Source organism: Phalacrocorax carbo, chromosome Z (assembly GCF_963921805.1).
Source record: "Phalacrocorax carbo chromosome Z, bPhaCar2.1, whole genome shotgun sequence".
Lineage (NCBI taxonomy): Eukaryota > Metazoa > Chordata > Aves > Suliformes > Phalacrocoracidae > Phalacrocorax > Phalacrocorax carbo.
In genome coordinates this window covers 39,878,516-39,905,654 of record NC_087548.1, presented here as the reverse complement: position 1 = coordinate 39,905,654, position 27,139 = coordinate 39,878,516, and the positions used below count along the sequence as shown (strand labels likewise).

Genomic DNA, 27,139 nt, shown 5'->3' with positions numbered 1-27,139 from the left:
ATTAATTTCTTCAATCCCATTTAGATTAGTTACATTTTGCTTTCAAAAGTATTTTATTTTATAAAGACAAAAGCTCCTAGCTCCTTTCTTTTGATTTTTCATTTTTCTCATTTTGCCTAGAACTATCATAATCTCTCTATACTCCCAGCATCTCCCCTTTCTCTGTCTCATTCTACTTTTTTGGCCCTCCTCTACCTAACCACAACCCCCTTCTATCTGATTTGCAGACCCATCTTTGGGCCTTCCCATTGCCTACTTCCTCCCCCCGCCCCTTAACCTTTTTTCTTTTCCCCAGTGGGACTTTATTTTCCCCACATCCTCTCTTTCCTGTTATTTTCTTTTTCTATAGCAAGATAGAAGAGAAATACTTGGGAGTAGAGACATGCCTTTGTAGTGTTCTGTTTCCTCTAGCCTTCCGGCTGCCCTTTCCCTTGGCAATCTCCCCCTTATGAATCAGGAATAGCTGACCAGTTGCTGCAACAAGTCTCTTACTGTTTGAGGTCCTCTATGCCACTGAAATGCAGAATACGGCATGCAGCCAGTTGAGCCTCATCCACTTCTGGCAGCAGGTTGGAAGATTTCTGGGAGGAGGTACTGGCTTATGAAGCACTGAGACTAACACAGGGATAGCTAGACAGAGTGCAAGGGTGAAAAAAGGGAGCAGGTAAGAATCTGCAGCCTGAAACAGGCATGTGCCCATCAGAGAGCTGCAGCTGAAGAACAAGACAACTAAAGCTCAAGGGAAGACTTCCTATATTCGCAGGTGCCAATTATATGCCAGAGCACACTACTTGAATTTGAGTATTGTTATGGCAGCAATCAATACAATAAGCAGTCTAGCAACATGTGACTTAGTGCTCAAAAGCCTCTGAAGTCTGAGATTATTTATTTAGTTACTTCCCTGCTGCTGCAATTTTCAAAAAACCATTACCCTAGGTGTTTCAACATACATAAGAAATTATCAGTTAAAGTGAACTGTAAACCACAAAATATTAACGTAGATACTGAGGCACTTAATATTTTTTTTTCTTAGAAAAATTTCTAGAGTTAAAAGAAAGGGTCAGTATAGGAATGATCAATGTATACGCACACTTTTGGTAAAAAATATCACATCAAAGTATTACAGTTCATATCAGATAACTTTACTAACAAGGTAAAGATGAATTAGTCCTCAAAACATATGCTGTTGCATGGTTTTACTGCTTTAACTATGTTAAAAAAAAAGGAACTAAGTGCTTTAGAGATAATGTTTTTCTTTTTTGACATACTTCATGCTAACAATGTTTTTTCTGAATTATTCCATTGCAGAAACAATATCAGCACCACTCTCCATAAATGTCATCTCCCTTTCTATGCTAATGGTCTCAAAAATCAATAAAAATATGTCTACAGAAGTATAGATTCATAATGTATAAGAAGTGCTACATTCCATATTTATACATGTTGGGTCTTCTCTTTATCAGATTATTTGAAAACATAGACACATGTTTTCAGTAATGCAGTTTCTCTGTGCACTCTAATTACTGCTTCTCAAACAGGACATAGCAAAATGATTAAGGAAAGGCAAGCACTTGCTTTACAAACAAAAATGTGCTGAAATCTGCTAGGGGTAAGATGATGGCAGAACTGATCACCAAATCCTGCAAACACAAAACGAAGGACACTCATTTGGGAGTGAAACTTTTAGGAAATGGATTTAAAAGAGAGAAAAGAAAGTACTTCTTTTACAGTGAGTAATGAAATTCTTGGATTTGTAGCCATGGGACAACAGTATCAAGAAATTCAAAAAGGGAATAAACAAATTCACATACAAAGGATAAACAGATATTAAAGGGCATAGTTTTGGATGTACCCTTTAACATTTCTAGTTCTGTAATTTAACATGCCAGTGGATTATGAGAAGATCTGACAACAGATAGTACTCAGGTCTGCAAGCTCTTCCTAAATAGCATCTCCAACTATCATTGCTGCAGACAGAATAGTGGGACTGATGGACAACTTATCTGACACACTAGGCCACCTTTTAAGAGAATTTACTGCATGGAAAGCGTTTATTGTGCATTAGTTGCTGATTTGTTTGCATGTTCTGACTCATGTGTAAGTGTGATACAATTAAAGGAAATAAGCATAAGAAATCCTGCATTTAGTGTGGGTAAGGTCACAGAGTTATTGCAGAAAAACTGACGTATAAGAAATTCATACATTCGCTTAAGTAAAAAATTTATGGTGCACCCGTATCCTGTTGCTCTACATGCAGCCTACATAGTGAAGAAAGCTACAATAATACAAAGTTTAGATGTGGAAACAGATGTCTGTATGGTTTCACGGAAGCCTAATGGAGTGGATCAGCTCCCACCATCATAACCAAATTGCTTCTTAAATTAGACCTATGCAACGGGAAAAAAAACCTCTATGAACCGTAAAAATGAAGCACAGAAAAGCAATGCAGCCAGTTAAATAATTCACTATGAACAAGAATCCTTGGCTATCATAAATGATCACATGATTGACTCCAAAGAATCTATACCATTATACAACAGCTATATTTCTAACAGTCTTCTGTGCACTGATGGTGATATATGGAAATGTGTATATTTAAAAATATTAATAAAATACTTAAACACACACACATCTATATTTTGGTGATTCCTGGTTACTTATAAAATCTAATTGATCGCCGAAGTCATACAGTACTAATTACAACTCAGAACAAGTAATAAAATTTAAATAAAAGAACAGCAAAATTACTATTAAACACATACATTCTCATGGGTGGCCAAGTCCTCACATAGCATACACAGAAAGAGAGAGACAATGTGGCCTAGAAAAGCTGTTGAACACTGACAAAGCAATAATCAGAAATGAGTCGTAACACTTTTTTCACACATGATCACTCTTGTTCATATGATTGTTTTCTGAAGTAGCTATTCTTCAAACACCCATGTAAACAAACCTGTTTATGCAAATTTCTGTAGAAAGCAAGCATAAATGTCACAGATCAGAGAGTCATAGAAAAATACAATGTGATTTTGTTATTAATGAACAATGCCTTACGTAAAATGCATCTCCTTACCTGCACTAAGTGAAAATCTAGCATGACAATAACGCATTATAACAGCCTGGTCTAGCTTACAGCTGCATCATTGCTTAGATTTAACATTTACTTTACCTGCATTATTCTGGACATGCCTCCAGAACTGCATATTCAGATTTGCCAGTCCTCATGGGTTTATCATGCCTTAAGACATCTTCTGTCTAAAGAGCTCTAGCTGTTGACATGTGAATCTCAAGTTTTACTTAAAAGCGAACCCTCTGTTTTGTGACTACAGAGAAACACATGAAATACAGCCTACATATCATCCTAACTTTTGGAATGATTGTAATTCTTTTTGTTTAGGGCTCATAAATGACAGAACAACAGGTTATCTATTACACACCTGCTATGATGACTACAGCAGAATAGGAACTCATTCCCTTTTTCAAGACTTACTCTTCATTTATTCTCCTGTTATGGGTCCAAGCATACTGTCAGTGTTACACCACTTGAGTGGCCATAAAACCTCTGACAGGTAGTGGCTGTTATTCAAGCTTGTTGCTAACTATAAATGACTCTACAACACAAACAGGACTCTGGTCAATAAACCATGCTATACTTTGCCCTTTTCTGTACAACACGCTACAGAAGAATTGGCCAAATACTAAATAAATGAGTAAGCTGTATGTTTGGCACCATCACATGCCATCTTGGATAGCAGAAAGGTCTGAAACCCACAGTGCCTCTTGTCAGCACTTAGGTTTTATTACCCAAATCTTTTGTAAATGTGCTCCTCATGAATTAAAACATTGCCATTAGCATAATAAAATAGCACCATCCTCGGAGGCCATTTCAAACCAGTGGCCAGCACAATTCTGTTCCTGCGCTGAATAGTGTGCAGCATCTACCCACTGGACCTAGCAAACTTATTTTAATCCACATCTGGGGCAAAATCACAATGCATCAATGTGTGCCTCCAAATCAGTAGTGATCTGACAAAGCTGCTGGTGATTTTGAGCCCACACTCTTCTTGCTCTCCTAAGAATAGCTTATGACCCCTTTACATTTCAAGTGTACTTAGACTGTACGATCTTTAAAAGCAGACAAGTTGCCCAACCAAGGATCTTTGCAATGCTTAAGGTGCTTGAGAAAGACTTGCACTGCGTTTATACTTCTTTGAGGTACTAAATGAGTTACTGATCAAATGACTTAAATGCTGTTCTAGCTTAAGACTCATTTGGATCTTTGGTATAATTCTGCTTTAGAACAATATAGTAAATCCACTATTTACCTGACTCCAGATGAAAACTTTGGGCAAAAACATTTGTGGCTTTGTGGTTTTGGAAGAAAAAAAATGCCCAAATACAACAGCCTGATTCCATTCATATGAATATACCCTATGGTCTAGGAGGAGACTGGCACAACTATGTACTTGAGATGTGCATAGCTTCTAGCATAATAGGAAGGTAAACTGACTCATCTTCCATAACCTCTCTTCCATGTCTTCTCTTCAATGCTAAAGGATAGAAAATGATTTGTCTTCTGTACGCAAAATAATTAGAAAATGAAACATTAAAATTACAACCATTTGTATGATGCCTCATTTACCAACCACAAAACCTCTTCTAGGCAGCAAAACTATTTTGAGGTTTTCTGATTATTTTGAGATAGATTATTACTGCTCCAGTACATCCATATCCTCCTCACACTGGAGAGCCCAGAACTAAAGCCAGCACTCCAGATGTGTATCCGTTCACAGTGCAGACTGGGGGAGAAGGATCACCTCCTTTGACCTGCTGGCAAGTCTCTGCCTAATGCAGCCCAGGAAGCTGTTGGCCTTCTTTGTTGTAAGTGTGCTGGCTCATGGTCAGCTTGTTGTCCACCAGGGTCCCCAACTCCTTTTCTCCAAAGCTGCTTTCAAACAATAAGCCCACTACTTAACGTAGTATGCTTTTTCCTCTGGTTCTCAAAGACAAAAATAAGGAAAATAGTGTTTAAGATATTAACAATGCCTACTGTATAGTGAGAAAAAGTTTTGCCTCTAGGACCTGGAATATTCCATACTGAGAGGTACCAAGTACCTAGCCCTGCTGCACAATGTTATCCAATTAAGAGACCCCAAAAGTAAACATGCACATTTATTTTTCACTAAAAAAGCTTAAAAAGGAAAGCAAGCTTGAAATCAGTTAGTAAGAGTAGCTAACTGCACATAAAGTAGAATTCTTTGCTGCCACAAGCAGACAGTAAAGAGAGGGGAGGCTTTTAAAATTTTTTAAAAAATGTAGTTTGGAATATAAGACAGCAAAACATGTCCCAAAAGACCCCACCTTTACAAGGTAATCTCATGTTACATAAATGAAGTTGTTTTAAAAGTTGATTTGCCAAGGTTTCCAGAACTGAAAAAGACAGTTTACTATCAAGTATTTGTCTCAAAGAAAAGGAATGAGACCACGTGATTCACAAAATGCTCTTTTCTTTTTCCCTGAAATACAGACATTGTCTTGTTAATGAATGCTGAATCAACTCTTATTTATCGTGAGACAATTGCATTTATAACATAACACAACAGCCCATTGTCAATTTCACCAAAATGATGGTTTAAAGACAAGACAACCACAGTGTCAAATGTTTTCGTCCTAGGTGCAATAGCTCAGAGCTGCTTTATGTTGGTAACAATTTGTTGCCATAATACAACTCGCAATTCAAGCTAGGCTGTGCCTAAAACCAGTTTTAATTTCTTCATTAAATAACTCCTCTGAAAAATCTAGGTGTAAAATACAAATCAGAACAAACTGGCAATGATTAACCATGCATAAGTGATCCCAAAGTGACCAGAGCCTTGACTCACCAATGTAATCCAGCACAGCTGCCTCTACTGAAGAGAAAACACTGTCAGTGAGGCCTTTTGTTCTGCTTCAACAAAACACAGAAACAAAAGCAGCAAAACTGCTATGCCCCTTCTCTGTCTTTTCAATTACAGGGTGCCATAATATTCCCCAGCACAATCAGATAGTTCTTGTGATGACACTTGATCATTTGCCTGCAATTTGCAGTACTATCAGCCACACTATCAGCCAATCTGTATCTCTTATCATTGCAGTTCTACTTTCTTTACTTGTGAATTTCTGAAGAGGACTTTTAAACCAGACTTCATTCATAACAAGGGAAGCACTTAAACACTTAATGGTAACAATTTCCATCTAAATCAGAGATAGTGGCTGGAAGGTAGTAAGAAAATGAAATCAAACTGTGCATACAGTATGGTGTAATAAAGCCGAGTTACATATCTATTTAAGCACACTTCCAATTGCACAATCTTGGATTAGGATGAAAATCTTTAATATTGTTGTGCTGGAATACTAATCTGAAGTTCAGAAAACAGTGAAGCGTACTTGATCAAAAAGACAAACAAGAACCCAGTTGCTTGAGAACAAATTCAAAATTTTTTCTATTCAATTAAGAAACCAAAGAGCATAGACAAGAAGTCGCTGATGATTTCAAAGCAAGCTAAATTTGAATTCATTACAGAGTAAGGTTTATAAGTAGCTCTGCAGCAGAAAACCTACATGCTGAACAGTGGGAAGTAGCAAGATGAGGCACAGGGGTGGGAGGATGAGAACAGTAGTTGCTGATGAAGAAATGTGCTGACAATTCATAATAATGGGTTACTGATTTCCTAGAGTAAATGGGGAATTGCTTATTATTTTGAGATATTGCAAGCAACTGTTGCTACTTCTTTAAAAAAAAGAAAGGAAGAACAGCAAGTATATAGAATATTGTTTACTGTTAATCAACACATCTTAAAAGTTTTCACAATACTTGAAGCTACATTTAAGTATACAACTGTTTCAATCACAAAAAACAAGCAGAACAGTTAAACTACATAAGGCCTTAAAATTAGAAGCACAGTGTGTATTGTTGGAGTATTATTTTGTCTACAAATAGGCTACATAATTAAATTTATTTTTCATAGTTTTTCTTCAAGCAAATGCATTCAAGGGAAAGGCGACTTACAAAGTTTATTTTTACTATGAGTTAATACAAAAATGTCAACATTCTTTTCTTGCCCCTCCCCCCACCCCACCCAGGCATTATTAGTAAAATTTCCGTACAATACCCAAAAAATAATAAGCTTTTACACCAAACATCCAAAAGTAAGCCTGATCAGACAACTGCGAACTTGCAAATTGTTTATTACAAAGTTGGATAAACTTCCACATTCTTTCTAATGAAATATTAGATCTCTAGGCAACCAATGTTTAAAACTATATTGTCCACAAAGCCTTCTATGTTCTAAAAGTCTTACTGGTTTCACTGAAGTACTTAGTGGCCTCAGTAGCAATCATGTGAATGATAATTATGTTACAACAGTGACAACTTGTGGCATTATTTCAGCAAGATTAGGACTGCTGAGAAGATGAGTGGTTAAATTTGTTTAACCTGAAAGCTAAGGGACAACACAAGAACAAAACAACTGAAGTAAAACTAAGCACAAAAGATATGAAAAATATGGAAAAAATACCTATTTTGACCCCCTCCCCCTATAACAGGGCATGGGTAATTTCCAGTGACTGTCTATTCTTATTACATACATTAGTATTTGTTCAGATTTCATGGCTATTACATTTTTACAGAACAACTGCTTAGAAGTCTGGTTTTTAATTTACACCTGTGCAACAAAGTAAGTCACAGTACATTTTGAGATGTTTAAAAAATATTTATAAACTTGTTTTTGATATGCTAAAGCATTTGGCAACACTTTTACAGCATTTGATTTTATATAATTAAATTCATACAGTACTCATTGTGAATATTTTTTATACATCTAAGAAGGAAAAAAAACTTACAGAAAGTAGTATGAACTGCCCAGCTTGCCTGCATGATCATGTAATTCCAGTTTATAATACTGGCATTAAAACCTTCATTAATTATGTTGACAAATCATTACCTGTACATTTAATGAAGGCAACCAAGATGATTTGAAAACACAACCTTCAGGTTTTATGTTATGTCTTTATCAAGGCATGCAGTTCAGCAGTGAAATTAAAAACATGAAAATATACAAAGAAAATTACAAGTTAACCAGTTCCTGTGACACAAACTGTTTTAATCTTTCAAGGTATTGTCCATAGAGTTCCACATCATTATGGCCTGCTCCTTCTACCCACAGTGGTTCTACAGGTCTCTGGCAACGCTCAAATAATGCTAGTCCATGTGAAAAGTCAATTACTTCATCTTCAGTCCCATGGATTATTAACACAGGAGATGTTATTTTAGAAATTTTGTCAATGCTGTAAAAAAAAAAATTATATCTATGAACACAGTGAGCTTTATTAAATCTTTTTGAAGGACTAGACTGTTAATTTCACTTTTTAATTACACACTGTAGTTTTAACCATTTAATTCTGAAGTTGTTTTAATCATTAAAAAATTAGTCCTTATCAACATCCTTGAAGCCATTACAGTAGCAAACAAAGATACACAGAAAAGGAAAAAACACTACTGGTAACTATTAGGATCTAAAAACAGAGCAATCCCCCTATAAGTGGTATTCATTACCATGTTCACTTCAAAAAAAAAAAATCAGTGTCATTGGACTGATGAATATATTACTTCAGAGTTTTTCATTAAAAGAGTGCTTGCCAGAAGTGAGAAGTTTGACCATCTAAGCAGAAAAAAAAGTCTTTGAAGTTAGATGCAGGTAATCCTTTGAGACAAGTGTACCAGTTTGTAATGGCCAACTAGTGGCATATTTCTGGAACACATGAGAGGAATTTCCTTCAGTTAAGGTCTGCTTAGTTTTCCAGTCTTTGCTACTTATGGTAACATATGCAAAAGACTCTGTTCACAGCCAGCCAGATTAACAATTCCCTGGACTAGAACGGCTTCACAGAATTAGCAATATAAGGCGTTGCATATAGGAAACTAACTACTACTTTAACAGATACCCACTGAAAACATTGGAGATGTGAAAAACCTAGAAGATTTACAAAGTTCTGTAAAACTCATTCAAATCAAATGTTCCTTGTTGTTGTTATTCATTCTGATTTTGTCTCCAGCTCTTTTTTTAAACCTTTGAAAGAAATTTCAGAGAATTTGCCATATTGCTTGCTTCCCTATTCTGAAACTTCTGTAACAGAGAAAATGCATGCAGAATGAAAAATCCCACAACTTACTTTGGGAATGCATCAAAGCAATAGGTCTTCTTCGTATCAGGAAAAGCTACTCGCATTCCTGAGGTCAGTGGAGAATGAAGAATTACAGCAGCACTTTCATACCGAGCAGCAAGATCCACAGATGGTACTGTTCCTATACTCTGGCCATATATAATCACATTTTCAGGGCGAATTCCGTACCTAGAAAATAAAAAATGTTAACGGAAGTGACATATAAAGTGAAACAGACATCACTGCAACTACACAGCAAAGCAAAAAAAGCATTTCTGAAAATGAAAATTTCCAGAAGAGGATCAATGGTGAAACAGGAGTTGGTAGAAGAGCAAACAATTATATTCTATAACATTCCTGACTCAAAGGGGCAATTTAGTCTGTATTTGCAGTAATTTTTTTTGCCTTATGCCTGAATGGTACTGAAACATGGTTTTATTTTTTTAAATATGGATTTGTGAATGGTGTTTTGACTTGTATACCAGTCGAAAGCCTTTACTGGTAACTCTAGTGGACGTACAACAGAAAACCGATCAGAGCTTTACTAGCTCAGTGGTTATCATCAAGTGGAACATAGTCAAATCTGCAAAAATTTGCTCAACTTTCATCTTCTGATACGTGATAAGAACTGCGAGCCAGTAATATTGTTAAGCAATTTAGTGGGACCTAAAGCATGTCTATACAGACAGTAGTCAGAATATTAAGCATTCTATGTAGTAGCTGAGATGCTTCTTTCTTACCACAGTTGACATGCAAGCTAGCAAGAGGAATACCCAACCCACAGTTACGACAGTCCAATAAGCACCACAAAATTAAAGTTAAAGCCTCCCTCCTAGTAAGATGAAAACACTCATCTTTTCTGTAATTAACTGAGGTAAACAAAAGAGTAATGAAACATCTAGTTAACACTTATACAAGTAAGATCTAATATATTTTTCTGCATTAGAGCAGATACAAAGAGTAGCTCGTTCCCAAGTCACAGTGGAAAAGCCTCTAAGCAGAACGTTCTGCTGTGGGCACTGTTCCTGCCAGTGTAAGTGAGCTGCTGATACATCAATCTATACTAACATAGTACTCTTAGTACATGTTCAGGCTGCAGAAGTGTATCTATCTGAGTACCTTTTTTTAACTTATTTGTGAAAGAAGGTACTTCAAATAAGAAGAGATATTTCACTGCATTAAAAAAAAAAAACCAAGCCAAAAAGCCAACCCCAAAACAACAACCAAAAAAACCCAATCAAACACTCTTCTTATGCATTATCAGAAGCTTGTTCAGCTTTCTGAGTTAGAGCAGGCTAGCCTAACACCACTGTGGAACAGCATGAGGCAAGTTTAATGTCTGCCAACTGACTAAAATCCTAACAGGACCAACAATTAACTGTTTTCAGGTGAAGTGAAAGAAAGTGCAACCATAACATCCTCTACAATAAATGCATGCATCTTTTCTGTCAAAGCCAAATTGACAACCAACGTCCATACTCACAAAGCAGTTCTCAAGTTAGTATATTTTGCATACCTCCAGCAAAGCCAGGAAAACAGATAATGAAAAATTGTCCAGTATCTTATAATGGCTAAATAACTGTGTGGTAACTACAGGTCAAATGCTAAAATTAGTAGACTCTAGAAACCTCAAATCAGGACCATTAGAAAAAAGATGTTTCACATATACCAAGACAATCAAATTACCAACCAACAAAAACCAAAATTCTACAAGTACTTTTCAATAAGCCAGAAAACATGTCCACATAAGAAACATTAATTAAAAAAAATCTAGGGAGATTTCAGGAAAAACAAAATCACATTTAAGTATTACTAATATGTAAGTATCATTAGCAGAACTCCTTAAGCACCCCAGTAAGCTTTCTAAACTGGGGCTAAAATCCACTATCCACAGTTAACATTGTCTATTTAATTATTCATCTATTTAAATTGTGTTCTGATAGAGTAAAACATAAAAGCTCTAAAAGTATTGGCACAGATACATTTATAGAATCTGTTTCATGACTACTTAATTACTATCAGCATTTCCTAGAAAGAGTTTCTAGGATCATAATCAAATTAAGAGTTCTAAAACACTAAGACTCAATCGTCAGCCTGGAACTACAGGCAAGCCCTCCACCTCACAACACTTCTCAGAGAATAAAAAAATTCAAACATTCTTAAGATTTTCTCAAATTTCCAACACACAAAAATACAATTAAAGCTCTGAAACCAAAACAAATGTCTTCAGTATTTCTGTATCTTCTGAAACACCTGAGAACAGCCTAGCGCCTGCCCTTTTACAATTAATCTCCCAATTCAAATAATTCAAGTCACATTTGTCCATTCTAAAAGTATAATGTGGCCTTCTATCCCTTTCATATAATCTGGACAAAACTTGCATTGATACCTGGCTATTTGCATAGTTAGTATGGCATGGAGTTTGCACAGCACATTATGACATAACATAGTTCTCAAATAAAAAAAACCCTGCAAATTATAATGCTCACATTTCCTCAGGTATTCAGTTTTACATTATGCAGGCCATTGCACAGAACTTTAAAGCAAAACTTAGAAGTATATTTTGGAGCATATTTTCTCATTATTATTATCCCTGGTTTTGGATCAAAATCCTTCAGCCTAACAATAGCTAGATATTAGCTACAAGAAGTAATCCAAGAAAAGCATTTACTATATTTGGATTAAAGCAGATCTCAGCCAAACAGATTGCCTCCATAGCACCCTCCAGAAACAATGTTTTGCAGTCTGGAAACTACAATAGTGAGGCCAGTCACCAGAAGTGGTGGTTCAAGGTAGTCACACTTTTGAATATTCTGGCTTGAAAAAAGCTTGGCAGAAAATTATTAGTTGACTGCATACCCGGTCTCCCAAATGAGGATGTGTCAGATCAACAGAAAAAGTGGCAGTAATATTTTTCTCTTAATCAGTGCCTTAGAATTGCAGGCCACCTTGAGGAAGGGGAACGTGACAGTTACAAAGCCATACACTATAAGTAGCTGTTCTGGTGACAATAACTCAAAAACATGCTGTAAAAACTGTTGATATCTTTGAAAGCTCATTACATTGATCAAAGGAATAACATAAACACCATTGCCTACTCAAGCAATCTTAGATAACTTGTGTCAGAATAGACAGGCCTTCAGTTTGTTGGGGGTTTGTTAGTTTATTTTTAGCCAGTATGACCAGAAAGGACCTTGGAACAAAAGTCTTTGAAGAAGCTGTGCACAAATGTACTTTCTCAGAGAAAGCATTCTTCCCCAGGGACAAATTATTCTGGACTGAACCTGGCATAAAATTTGGATAGATACTTTCTGCAGCTTAAAGGTTACCCACAACATTTTCCTCTTTCCCACAGCAACAGAGTTTTCAATTCCTTTCAACACCTGATTCATCCAGGCTACCACCCTGGAAAGCACAAGGAACTTGAAGAGCAGTTTTTACATAGAACTAAACTACCTCTGTTGACAAAAGCTCGCTAGCATCCACACAGAGTGTCTGAACACTCACAAACTTCTGCCCTATTGTCACGCTAAAGGTACAGGTTAATGTCACTATGAAGCTAAGCTACTGCCAAACAGAAGGGAACCACTTTCCTATTTGTGTCTTCAGCCACATGTTGCTCCTCACTGCGCTTCACCGATTTGTTTAGGAAACTAATCTCTTCTGGCAGCAAGAGAGCAACTATTTTTCTGCTCCTTTGTGCTGGCTGTCTTCAGGGCCAGGCAATAAATGACATGCCACTGGTGGGTTAAAGGAAGGAGCAAGCCAATAAATCATGGTAACTGTACCATCAGGCCACTCCCTACCTAAAATCAGGGCCCAAGCTAACACAGGGCAACTAATGAAGCCAGCACACTCTTCTGTGAGCATACATATGCTGATCAGATATAGATAGTCTCTTGTAAAAGAGGCAACCCTGAACACTCTTGCCTCATTGTTTTCAGCTTCTAGCAGGAAAAGAGGAATGCTAAACAGCAATGAAATATTCTTTCTTTCCCCTTTGTGACAAATTGTGAAACAATGCGCTTTAGCAGAAATTCTTTCACCGCTTCCTTTATATTTCTGTCTCCGTAACAAAACCTCTTCTGCACTTTACTAAACACTTATCCTAGTGGCAGTCCACCTCTTTTTCCACTCCTCCCTCTTCCTTTTTTTCTTTTTACAGAATTGTAGAACAGTTTGGGTTGGAAGATGATCTAGTCCAGCCCTCCACTATAGGCGAGGATATCTTTCACTAAATCAAGTTGCTCAAAGCCCCATCTGACCATACGTTGAACACTTTAATTGTATCTACATCATACATGACTTACACTGGATATTCACCATATTATATACTTTAATTGGATATACATCACATTAACATGATGTGTGATGTGCAAACTACAAAATGCATGTCTGGCTGTAATGAGTAGGTTTTTGGTTTTGGTTTTTTTTGCTTTTGTTTGTTTGTTTGCTTGTTTTAAGCTTCAGTTACCTTCAACAGCAAAATACCAGCTGAAATTACCATACTATACCTGCAGGCTCTTAGAGAACCTGCTGTTTGCCCTTGATATACCTAAAGTAGACAAAGCAATTTATCTTTTCACTTCTGCACTCTTGCTGTTAATCTAGAAGACTTGCTCACTTTACAATAATAAAATAAGATGTCCATAAAATCAACCTGAGAAGTGTACATTTTCAGTAATACCTCTCAGGCTCACACTAATGAAGAGGTCCAATGGATGCTCTTAGAGAGGCTATTGTTTGTAAAGCTATTGCAACACAGGCATTTACCAACTGACAGCAGTGCTTGGGGCACAAAGAACAAGGTGGAACATCCTGAGGGAATTTTCAGAGAACATTTCAGAACCTTTTGTCATCAGGCACATAACACACAAAATTACAGCTGCAAATTGCAGAAGGTGAAGGGCATGAACAACCTCTGCACCTTTAACTACCGACATTTCAGGCCATGAATAAAATTCATGGGCATGCAGCCCTTCAACTCAGATGCATATTCCCCTTCTTATGTATACAAGATGTAACATTGCTAGGCAACTATGTTTTATGAGAGGCAAGCCCATTGACCACACATGCACTAATCAACAAACTGCACCTCCTCTGCCTCTCCCATGATGGCATGGCCTTTTCTAAACCTTACAATCCTACTGGTGTATTTGTTTTATTGGCAAGACTTCTCTTCACAATAAATTGAGCTACCTTTCCCTATCAATTTCACTAAAAGCTCAATTTCTCTCCGAATATTCAAGGGTAAGGTACCTCATCTTCTAGCCGATAACCCCCCTACTTTTGAATGAAAAAAAAAAAAACAACACATAGTTTGTGAATTCTCAAAAGAATACTTTCCTTCAACATCCAGACAGATTTCATATTATTCCTATATTTGGCTGTTCAAAGTATGGACATTCTGTCCACTTTGACACATCAGTCTGTTGGTGAGATTTACCCTTCAATTTTTCAGTTATTATACAGTCCATGATAAGCAACAATGAAAAGGCTGTTTGGCTTCCTAAAGCTAAATCTGCTCATGAGGCAACTCTGGCAAGTCTTCAGGTTTCTGAGCAAGTGCCACTTGCCCCGCATTTGCCTGAAGCTGGTTAAACCTTTCCACCCCTGTTAGGGTGTCATCAAAGACCTTCAGAGACCAGGACAGCAGAAAATAGGCGTATCTCAAAATGACTCCTGGCATTTCAACACTTTGTAGCTATGACAGTCAGAAAAAGAATGTCCTCACTTGCAGCTTTTATATTGTCCCATGCACATGAATATGCAATAACGCACAACTTTCCCAAACATGATGGCAGTGAATCACCTTGCCTTCTTCCACAGTCAGCATCCACAGTACAGCTACTGCTTCCAGTTAAAATACTCAAAGCAGGTAAAGAACAGGAACACAATTCAGAGTCTGCATCTACTGTTTACCTCTTCTAATATGGTGCCAAATTATCTTTTTGTATTCATTTACATGTATAGCAATATTCACATACCTTTACAGCAACCACTTTCAAGAAGTTGGTGTTGGACCAACCTCACCATTAGCCTCAATACTAGTTCCAGACTATTTCACCCTGGGTGTCCAGTCTGCACTGGACAGTTGTGCCAACTTACAGATGACCATCTGGATTGCACTTCCAAGATGTAAAAAATACTAACATGTCTCCACCACTAGCAGCTGGGTTGACCATGGAATGAAGTCCACATCAGCATTTCAGTTACTCCAGGGACACCTTTTAATGCTGAGTTCTGTGATCCCATTTCTCAGGATCAACCTCCAACAAACGTAACTTCTCCATTCTTTTCTTCGCCCCATCACAATCTGTGAGGCACAGTTTAGAAGTCTAGGATCCCTTTCTTCTCTCATCCCATCAACGTAAATTTCAAAGAACTTACAGCTGTCCTGCAAACAGTCTGCCTAATTAGTTTTTGTAGAACACTTACATTATAAGACATGAAAGATGGTGTCAATGTAACACTGACAGAGCAGGCTATGCTAGAAAAGTGAAGCAATGCTGCTGCAAACGCTCAGAGGCTCCATACTGGTCCAGTATTTAAACGCATGTGAGCACTGTCTCAGGGCTCAAGAGAATACCATAGGCTAGTAACCAAATGGTGAGCCAGTATATCCAGATCACGTGCTGAAATTCTCCCTGTTACATTCAGCATTCAGATACAAGGACAAGACCAGGTCTGCCAGTTGGAAAGTTCTTGAAAGTACCATGGTGGAAACTAGTAAAACCAACAACTTTTTAAGCAACAGAAAAAATTCAGTCCACTTTTGTGAAATCCGTAAGTTGGGCAGACCAATTCAAGCTCTAAACACTCTACAGAATTATCAATTTCTAAAGGAGGTTTTGACACACAAAAAAAATAAATGCAGACAGCACATGGGATTGAGGTGAGGTCATTCCTGTATGGAAGAGGGAAAAAGTGGATAGATGGAGTACGTATTTAGAGTTCCCCCCGACAATGTGTGTTCAGCAAAGGGCATGTTCTGATGGGATATGATAATGAACAATCTTATTTGACTGGCAAAGGTACAAACTGCACTGTTCAAGAACAGAGGCAAGAGTTCAAGCTGCAATCACATTTCCTTTTAGGTTTTCAATCAAAAATTAATCAGGGGAAGAAAAGACAATAATTACAAATTAGTTCATAAAACAGAGCCTGTAAACTGATATAAACAAATGATTTAAGTTTCACTATCTAGTTCTCTTCCATTTTCTGGTACATTTAAGCAATTCAGACTGTCTTCCATGTTGTCCAAAAACATAATATGGTTTGTGAACAATGTTACTGGGTATTTCACCAAGTGGCTATCTTCCAGATCACTTATCAACTACAAATCATAGTCAACACCTGTTGCAGCTCTTGGCTAACAGAGTAGATGTCTAGTTATATCTCAACTTTACACTGTAATCAAAAGAAATGCAAAAACCTAATCTAACAACACAGTATGCATATTTTTGAATATGAGATTGAATACCTGTCCCCTGTGGTTGTATGAGGTTTATGATAATAAGCATTCCTCCTACATTAATATATGAATTAAATATGCTTTTTTTAAAAAAAAGTATCGCACCTTTGATATAATGTAAAGGAAATGCAAGGCAATACGCACTAAAAGGGATAATCCGCTCCAAAGTAATCAGAAAATAGTTAGCATTACATCAACAAAGTTCTAAATTCACTGTGACAATTACAAGGTTCCGTGATTTAAAGAGTCTTTACACATGCCCTTACTCTGAGTCACATCTCTGATATTAGAGAATTAAACAGTATGCTCAGGTTGCAATGATTGACCAATAACATGCTGCTCTACATTAAATTCAGGTTTTCACATCTTTTTGGTACAAAAATACACAATATGATGGGAGCTTTTTTGGTGAACATCTATTCTTATAATCACATAGTATTTTAAAAGACAATCTTTTTGTAGTTTGGGTACTTGGAACACAAGAAGAATAATCCTCTAAATGGAATAAACCAGGATGAAAAACACTTTCAAATGTGAGAAGTGGGTATTCAGTGCTGCATTTATTTGGGGCCTGGGATCCTCACCTGTATCAGAATGGCTCCAGAGTCTTTCATCTTACTATTTTATCTCCCTAAAACCAGAGGTTTAGAATACAGAAATTGCTGAAACAGCCCTTTTCCAATTTGCATTTTTTTCTTGTCCAGTTTTAATCTATGTGAGCTAACACCACTGACTCAAATTCCTGGTTTTTTGTTCCCACCATCATGTATTTACATAGATCAATTACAACCTCTCCCATGCATCATGTTTTGCTATGATAGAACATCTTTTTGTTTTATATAGAAAGCTCTCTCTGGAAATGCTGTAGCTGCTGGTCTGAATTATGAAACAAAGGTGGTCTGAATACCATACAGAAATCCAAAGACAGTCTCACCAGGTTTCTCTTATACCAGCTTTTCCAGCTTCGTCCCTCCCTACAAAAGAAGTAGGTGATGGAATTGTCTGATAAACCAACTTGCATATTCTCTCACCCATATCACACCAGTGGCTCAGTTACTGGGGAATCAATTATTGTAGGTTTTTCCTATCTTCTGATATTTCCAGCTGAGAAGATCCCAAATTGTGACAATAAGGATTATCTTCTAATCATTCAAGACTGAAACATACCGTATTAAATTTCATCTTATTTCAATTCTTCTAGTATATCACTACTATATACTGATCCTGATCAATACTGACAATGCCTTCAGCATAAGGCACCACCTATCAGCTTGGATATGAATTCATTAATCCTAAAATACAGCATTTCTGTTTAAACTACCAATGCAGATTAAGCACAACCATTTGAAAAGCATGTTGTAAAAGAAAAATGGCAACTAATGTCTTACCTTGTCCTAAGAGCCACCCAAGCAGCATCAATGTCAGCATACAGATTCTTCTCTGTTGGCTTCCCAGAACTTGCACCATATCCAGAATAATCATATGAGAATATGTTACAATTAATCCGTGAACCCAGTCCTATGTAAAAGCTGCTCATCTGACCTAAGTCAACAGCATTTCCATGTGAGAAGAGCAACGTGTACTTGGCGTTAGGTGAGCAACGCACAAACATACAGGCAATCCTGTTACCTTTACTTGTTCTAGTCATGAAGCACTCAATGGCATCTTTTTCTCTAGAAGAATATTGCCAGTCTGCTCGCTCTGAGAGATGTAAAGTCCAGCGACTACCACTCTCATCACACATCAGTGTGTACGTGGGATCAGGAGGTAAGAATGCTAGTTTGGAGGCAATTTTCCCTGGGCATGGTGGACAACAGAACAGGCAACACAGTTCACTAAAGGAAAGATTATTCATCTTCTAGTCTGAAACAAGAAGAGAGAATGGTATCAGTTTCTAGTTACAATCCTATATATAAAAAAAAGAAAACTTCATGGAAAACGCAAACCTAACCTCTCTAGAAAATAATATGTAATTTTAGTGGAAACATTAAACAAAACAGTTTAAATATATATGCAGATTTTTATACAATAGCTTGTTTTTTATTATTAGCTACTTTAAAATAGCGTATTATTAAAGAAAAGTGATAACTCTAAAGCCCTGTGAGAGATTAAAATATGATTACCCAGGAAAAGAATAAGCATGAGTTTTGGATTTTCTTTGGAGGAAATGAAGCCCCTCATCTTAAGCCATTTGGAGAAGTGTTCATCCCGTTGACAAATACATGTTATAAAGAACAATTAAAATATGTTGCAGTGTTTGGAGGATACTACGGCTATGCAGATCTCTGCAGCCAAAAATCACTACAGTGCTTCCTAAATACAGAGAATATATATTGCAGTCATGAGTTATGGGCTCCTGCAAGCAGTATCAGCAGTATAAAAGGTCAAAACTTAGAAGGCAAAACAAGATGCTTCTGCTGGCTTAGCAAACACTGTAGACCTTCAGTACACTTAAATCCAGCCCTAAACTCTTCCTTGCTCCACATACTGGCTTACATAAGTGTTTCCAAACCCTTCAAAGAAATTATTAGCTAAGGTTTCCTGTATTGCAGATAGGAATTGGGATTATATTAATGATATGACTATTCTTATTCCATGCTTTAACAAAAACACCCCAAACCAAATGCTCAATCACAGATATTTGGCAAATCATTATAATCTATACTACTAATTCAAAGCATTGATTAACAAAGTGGTGAGAGGAAAAAAGTAAAAAGACACATACACATAAAGCAAGCTAGGTAAAGATGCAGTTGCCCTGAAAAGCAAGCATTGTGTCCTCTTAATGTACACAGGGAGAAGGGGGTGGGAATCATCCTTTGTCATGACAATACTTTTTTTCAGAGGTAGGAGGAATGATGAAGTCTGCCAAAAGCCATGCTGAAAACCAGCACACCCAAGATAAGCATTTATACTGCTTTCCTTGTCTTAACGCATCTGATGCTTCATCTCAACTTAAACCACCTTTTCATCCCAAATCTATCTACAGGTCTCAAGCTCAGTTCCTGGTAGGCCACCGAGCACAGAAACACTTTTACAGTTTCATGTACCAGTTTTGACTGCTGGATCTAAGTTGACAAATGGGAACAAAACCAAGCTGATTTCTGATGTCTACAGTCCCATGTCATTTCAGAAATACTTGGGTAATCCAACAAGAATATCTTACAGCTTACTATAATACTTGGTGATATTTAGATCATATTTCAAAGTTTGTCCTCTAACTTGTATACATGCATAGTTTTCATGCCTGTATAAATTTATCTGGGATAAATTTATCTGGGATGTAGCTAGGCCCACCAGAGAGGAACCTAGGGGTGGCATGCCACGGTCGGGGGTGAAACCATCTACATCTACACTAATGCATGCAGAATGGGCAATGGACAGAAGGAGCTGGAAGCCATTGTGCAGCGGAATAGCTATGATTTAGCTGCCATCACAGGGACATGGTGGGATGACTCTTATGACTGGACTGCTGTAATGGAAGGCTATAAGCTCTTCAGAAGGGATAGACAAGGAGGGAGAGGTGATGGGGTGGCTCTGTATGTTAGGGAGTGCTTCAATTGCATAGAGCTTAGCAACTTTGATGATAAGGTTGAGTGCTTATGGGTAAGGATGAGGGGGAAGGCCAACAAGGCAGATATCCTGCTGGGGGTCTGTTATAGACCACCCAAGCAGGATGAAGAGGTAGATGAGCTGTTCTACAAGCAGCTGGAAGAAGTACCACAATCAGTTGCCCTTGTTCTAGTGGGGGGCTTCAATTTACCAGATGTCTGTTGGAAATACAACACAGCAAAGAAATCTAGGAGGATCCTGGAGCGGGTGGAAGATAACTTCCTCACACAGCTGGTAAGTGAACCTCCCAGAGGAGGTGCCTCACTTGATCTCCTGTTCACAACAGAGAAAGAGTGCCGGGAGATGTGGTGGTTGGAGGCTGTTTTGGACTTAGCGACCCAAGACATAGCAGAATAAACCCCCCTTAATCCAGGAGAAAGCAATTTATGAGCTGCTGCTCCACCTGGACACTCACAAGTCTATGGGGCTGGATGGGATCCACCTGAGAGAACTGAGGGAACTGTCAGAGGAGCTTGCCAAGCCACTCTCCATCATTTACCAGCAGTCCTGGTTAACAGGGGAGGTCCCAGATAACTGGAGGCTTGCCAATGTGATGCCCATCTACAAGAAGAGACGGAAGGAGGATCCGAAGAACTACAGGCCTGTCAGCTTGACCTCAGTACCAGCAAAGGTAATGGAGTGGCTCATGTTGTGTGAGCTCACCAAGCATGTGCAGGACAACCAGGGGATCAGGCCCAGCCAGCGTGGGTTCATGAAAAGCAGGTCCTGCCACACCAACCTGATTTCCTTCTATGACAGGGCAACCCGCCTTAGTGTATGAGGGAAAGGCTGTGGATGTTGTCTGCCTGGACTTCAGTACAGCCTTTAACACTGCGTCCCACAGCATCCTCCTGGAGAAGCTGGCAGCTCATGGCTGGGATGGGTGTACTCTTTGCTGGGTAAAAAACAGGCTGGATGGCCGAGCTTAGAGAGTTGTGGTGAACAGAGTTAATCCAGTTGGCAGCCAGTCACAAGCAGTGCTCCCAGGGCTCAGTTTTGGGGCTGGTCTTGTTTCATATCTTTATCAATGATCTGGATGAGGGGATTGAGTGCACCCTCAGTAGGTTTGCAGGTGACACCAAACTGAGTGGGCGTGTTGATCTGCTCGAGGGTACGAAGGCTCTGCAGGGGGATCTGCACAGGCTGGATCGATGGGCTGAGGCCAATTGTGTGAGGTTTAACAAGGCCAAGTGCCAGGTCCTGCACTGGGTCACAACCACCCCATGCAACGCTACAGGCTTGGGGAAGAGTGGCTGGAAAGATGCCCAGCAGAAAAGGACCTGGGGTTGCTAGTTACAGCCACCTGAACATGAGCCAGCAGTGTGCTCAGGTGGCCAAGAAGGCCAACAGCATCCTGCCTTGTAACAGGAATAGCGTGGCCAGCAGGAGTAGGGAAGTGATCATGTTGCTGTACTCAGCACTGGTGAGGCTGCACCTTGAATACCGTGTACAGTTTTGGGACCCTCAGTACAAGAAGGACATTGAGGTGCTGAAGCATGTCCAGAGAAGGGCAATGAAGCTGGTGAAGGGTCTGGAGAGCAAATCTTATGAGGAGTGGTTGAGGGAGCTGGGGTTATTTAGCCTGGAGAAGAGGAGGCTGAGGGGAGACCTTATCACTCCCTACAACTACCTAAAATGAGGTTGCAGTGTGGTGGGTGTTGGTCTCTTCTCCCAGGTCACTAGCAACAGAACAAGAGAAAACGGCCTCAAGCTCCATCAGGGGAGGTTCAGATTGGATATTAGGAAAAATTTCTTTACTGCAAGAGTGGTCAGGCATTACAACAGGCTGCCCAGAGATGTGGTGAAGTCGCCATCCCTGGAGGTATTTAAAAGATGTGTAGACATGGCGGTTCAGGGCATGGTTTAGGAGACATGGTAGCGTTGGGTTGACAGTTGGACTTGATGATCCTAGAGATCTTTTCCAACCTTAATGATCCTATGATCTTCAGAAAAGCTTTAAGGACACTGCTGTACATATGGGTGAATATAGATCAAAGAATAACTATCTGTATTTTGGATGTGTGAAAGTTCTCTTCCCTGTGGTAGGCTATGAATGCCTACTGCATACAATGCTACACAGAGTATACTTACAGAGTAGTCAACACAGGCACAGCAAGACAGTCAGATAAACAGCATGAGCATTCTTGGAACACTACTCCTCTTTGTAGGGCACAAAAACTCCAGTCTTTTGCCAAGGCTGCTACAGCCAAGTACTTTCACCCCAAGCCTCTAGTTTTCTTCAGAATAAATGAGAACCACAGATTCTTAGATATGGTTGACCAACACTACCAATTTAGAGGAGATGGCAAGAAGTGTACACTGATGACCTCCCATAAAAAGGTAGATTGTCTCTTAAATGCAGATCTTGAATAAATCACCATATTTCTGCCAGCTAAAGAAACAACAACCTCATGTATTTATGTCATTAGCACAAGCAGCCACTCAATTTTGGAATAGCTCATCTGTTCCCTGTCAGGTGAGATTATCTGGACATTAATTTTAACCTGCAAGCCAGGACAAGTGGAAGAGGTCTATGGAAGAGGTCTAGGGATTGGCAAAAGGCTTGGGCTGCCTTAAGCACAGGAAAAACTCAATGCTTTCCCCATCCCCTTCTTTACTTCTCTTATAGCTGTGAGCCCCGAAAGAGCCACTTCTTTCACCTCTATGTCAAAAGTTCATGCTCACAGCCCAGAGAAACTGCTGTGATGCCTCAACAGGCTTTTTTTGCAAGAAGTGCTTATGACCCAGTATCCAACCACACTTCTATTTCTATCAAAAACTGTTAAACTTACCTGTTCAAGTAAGTTTTTTCACCTTTTCAGAAAAGCTGAAGGCCAAAGCTAGATATTACCATTTATTCTATGTGAGGAAAAAATATTTTGTAGGTATGTATTTTCTAAATTGGTCACATAAAAGTGAGGTATAAATAGCCTGTTCTGCCCAGAAATAGCAGATTGCGCTCTATTCCACCATATGACAGCTACAGAATCTTACTTGCTTCCTAATCCACTTGTCAAAAAGAATTAAAACAGGAGTTTACATTATTTGTAACTATAAACAGCCCAGCAACACTACAAATATGATCTAATTCACAAAATATTTGCTATTTGTCAAAATAATTTCCGAAGACTGGAAGCTGGCCTGTGGAATTTACATACAGGGCAGTACTGCAGTAACCACAGTTAATCAGCTGAGGTGGTACTGCGCCCCAAGATAGCTTAAATGTGCTAAAAATGGGCTGTTGCCACATATGGCAAATTACTTATGCTGAAGACCATGGCTAAAGTATTATTTCTGCCCTATACTAGTCTGTAACATAGAATTTATATAATGTCCATTTAATCCAATGGAAACTGTCTACTGAAACTAAAGATTCTGATTCCACAGTTGTTCTCCATCTAAATCATGGCTAGCAACAACTCTCTTCTTTAAAACAAATACTTGCTACTTGCTTCTGTCAGAAAGCCCAAGAAAAACAGCAGATCCCTAGCATGGTTAACCGAACAAATCTGACACAAAACACCTACTGAATTTCCGCAGGAGGATACCTTCAACTAAACGCGAACAATGTTTCCATTATACTGGAACTTGTTTGTCATTCATTGTATTCACATGAGTGTTCTTAACCTCCGGATCTGGAATGGAACCAGGATGTGAGAGAGTCCCCAGGGTGTATAGAGTAATTCTGATATCACTGTTTAAAAGTTCAACTGAATCAGCATTTCAGCCTAGTAGTTAGCTACCAGATGTCATAATCTGACTTCAACTAAACAGGCATTACCTTTCCTCAAAAGGTATACTGCTCAGATATTTCCATGAGGGATTAAACTTAATGTTACCCTCCCCCCCACCTCCCAGTGTTTTTTTAATGTTCTTAATGTTAGAAAATGTGTAACATGATTACCTAATGATTCATCCAGCCGGAAGTTATTACGGTAAAAATTAAAAGTCACAAACCCCCCTTCATTTAGCATCACCCAGCCCTGGTAAAAGCTTTGGAGATCAACAGTCTTAAGAGACCAATTATTTTATTAAGTCTAAAATATAATTTATGGAAAGTGAACAGGGCATCACAAGTGACGTTGCATTAAAAAAAAATCACTCTAATAACAGATGTGTTTAATGTAAGCTTTATCTGGACTCTTACTGAAACTGGGGCAAAACCAAAACTGACCACAAATTTACCTTAAGCACAAGTACAGACAAATAACTTCAATGGGACTCATTTGCCTAAGTTATGTTGTGAATACCTAAGTTAGTGTCTAACACCTTCTGAGCATGTATGATGTAAATCTCTGCGCTCATCCCAACAACATAACTATTTCACCTTCTATTTGTCATTTCAGTACTAATAACGAAGCCAGTGCTGTTCTGCAAACACAGTTCCTAATGCTGTTAAAATTACTAACAACACAAAGAACATAATGAGAGAAAAATACTTATCCTTTAAAATTATACTGTATTTTCTGTATAAATTAAGTAGGAAAAATCTGAGGAAGAAACTGTGGAAAATTGATAAACTTCTACTATTTGACCAAGAAAGGCTAAGAAATAACACAGACCCAAGTGGCATCACCCAGCCCTTCTGAGACAGCTTTTAAAAGGAAGGCAAGATCATTTGTCAAATTTCTCTTTAACACTCTTATGAATAAAAAGTAACACAGAAAATGACAAGTGTAAAACAGCCCACAGGCAGTAGTTTCAATCCACTCTTCAGCAATTAACCTTTTCATTAAGGCTGAGAGAAGAGATGGGGAAGAAGTCTATCTAATCCAAAAGAAAACCTCAAATATTTATCTTGTGATTCTCAGTATAACACAAATGCAATTCTTTCATATAAGCAATTATCCCTGCCCTCCTACGTCTACAGATCATAACAAGAGTGACTCCTATTATTCACACCTTTGAGTACTTCACTGTGTATAGGCCTCAGAAGCCCAACACTTATCTTTTATATTAACATTAAATTATTCTAATTGTGTATTTAAATTAAATTACCTATTTCACAGGAACTATTCACACGAACAAAGTCAAAGTTGTAAATACAGCTGCTGGTTTGTAAATTTTAGTGGTGCTCTAACTGTAACAGGCAAGATGCTAAAATTGTTTGGGGTTTTGTTTATTTGTTGTTTGGGTGGGGTTTTTTGCTTGATTTTTTATTGTTTTTAATCTTCATTTTTCATTATATATTGCTGAAGCAAGAAACTCTAGTTGCCCTCACCCTTTCATTGAGCACAGTGCAATGAAAACTAGTTCGAGCCACTGCTGAAGCACTCACCATCTGCGTTACATTAAAAATGGTAACAAAAGGATATGAACATCCTCAAACTACTTTGACAGTTAAAGCAGCAAAATATTTAGTGAAAAAAATTCAGTGTCTGATTAAGTATTATATAAAAGGGTTATTAAGAAAGAATACACAGTAGGTCCAGAAAAGAAAACAGAGGAAGTCTAGTCAGTAATGAAAAAGCCATGCCAAGAAATACTGTGGAGTTACTCTTTAAGGTAGTTTGCAAAGAGCAAAACAATCTACATAAAAAACAGAGAAGCCTGATGGGACCAAAACTTAATTTCAAACAATTAAACAGCTTTACTGTTCTCACAAATTCTAGCAGTATATACAAGTTAAGCTTTATAATAGAGACATTCTTCTTCCTCTGGTTACTTGGTGTACCGGAAAACTTACTGGCACAGTTGAAAAAAAAAAAAAAAAAAAGAAGGGGAATGCAGGAAACGCTAAGTGAAAAAAATCTCACCACTCCTTCCCACCTAAAGAACAAGCCACCCCTCCAAAGATCCCAGACAGGCAGCTGCGGGATTAAGCCGCATTACATGAAGTTCTGCATGCTCCAAGCAAGACCCTGCACACCGCGGACTGTTCTGCTAAAGCCCCCGCGCCGAAACCTCCGACTGTGTTTCGGCCACATCGATCCGGTGCTTCACCGCCCCAGCCAGTCACCGACAAGAAGCTACGCTTTTAAACCGGTCGTGGTTCAGCTGGTACTATTTTGGTTTCCGCAGCCACGTATTTTTCTAGCTACCTTCTGGCCAAATACTTTAAACTTTTAAATTGATAACACCTGAGATCAATTTTAAGGCCAGGGTCACTCCCTCCATCAACAGCAGGAGCTGAAGAAATTCATTAAATCAGCCTCGCAAGAAGTAAATGCTCTCTTCAAGTATCTGTACCTGAAAAAGTCAACGGCGCGGGCGCGAAGACACGACCCGGCTCCACTTCGAGAGCCAGAATTTAACAAGCCTTTAACGAGCCAGCGCGCCTGTTCCTCGGACAAAGGCGTCCACGGCAAGACCGACCCGGGACCGACTGGCCCCGCCCGGGCAGCCGACACCCCTCCGGCGGCGGCGCCGGGGCACCGGGAGCGGGGGTGGGCCGCCACCCCGTCGCCCGGCTGGGCTCGAGGCGCCGAGCCGCCGCCGCGTCCCTCGCTGAAGAGAAGCCGCTGCAGCGCTGCTGCTCCCTGCCAGCCTCCTCCCCACAACTCGGCCATCCCCGCACACCCCCCGCTGCCGTGGAGAAGAGTCCGTACCTGCACCTGACGCTCCGCTCGGCGGCAGCGCGGGCGCGGCCCCGCACTTTCCCAACCTCCGCCGGTTGGAACGCCGGGCGGGGGGAGGGGGTGCCGCTTGTGCTGAGTAACGGCGCGGCGGGCGGCTGTCAGTCAGTCCGTCTGGTGCCCGCAGCTCGGCACCGCGCTCCGCGGCGGAGAAGGTGCGGGCCCGGGAGAGCGGCTCCCCGCGCGGCCTAGGGCAGCGGTACCGGCCCCGCCTCGCTGAGCGACTGCATCGGATCTGGCGGCTGCCGGGGCGGCCGAGGGGGCGGCGGGGCGGGGC

The 27,139-nt window shown here is 39.3% G+C and overlaps 1 protein-coding gene across 2 annotated transcripts; it reads right to left on the bottom strand.

Annotated features, from left to right (window-relative positions):
• Window positions 1-6,801: 6,801 nt before the first annotated feature.
• Window positions 6,802-27,125, bottom strand: ABHD17B (abhydrolase domain containing 17B, depalmitoylase). Of its 2 annotated transcripts, XM_064439584.1 has the most exons (5): window positions 26,836-27,125; window positions 18,305-18,538; window positions 18,064-18,217; window positions 9,211-9,390; window positions 6,802-8,325 (listed from the first exon to the last, which is right to left on the bottom strand). In XM_064439584.1, exons 2-5 carry the CDS (start codon window positions 18,528-18,530, stop codon window positions 8,106-8,108), a joined length of 780 nt encoding a protein of 259 aa, XP_064295654.1. In that variant the 5' UTR covers window positions 18,531-18,538; window positions 26,836-27,125; the 3' UTR covers window positions 6,802-8,105. The 2 variants fall into 2 exon arrangements, with proteins under 2 accessions (XP_064295654.1, XP_064295653.1); XM_064439583.1 differs by having other exon boundaries at window positions 18,064-18,538.
• Between the last annotated feature and the right edge of the window lie 14 nt (window positions 27,126-27,139).

Bases quoted from the DNA above. Each gene is read 5' to 3' on its own strand.
- ABHD17B (XM_064439583.1), bottom strand. From the start codon at position 18,530: ATGAATAATCTTTCCTTTAGTGAACTGTGTTGCCTGTTCTGTTGTCCA. The intron at 9,391-18,063 runs GTAAGACATTAG...TTTATTTTCTAG, and splicing joins TGGGTGGCTCTTAGGACAAG to GTACGGAATTCGCCCTGAAA. The intron at 8,326-9,210 runs GTAAGTTGTGGG...TTTTTTTTACAG, and splicing joins TGCTTTGATGCATTCCCAAA to CATTGACAAAATTTCTAAAA.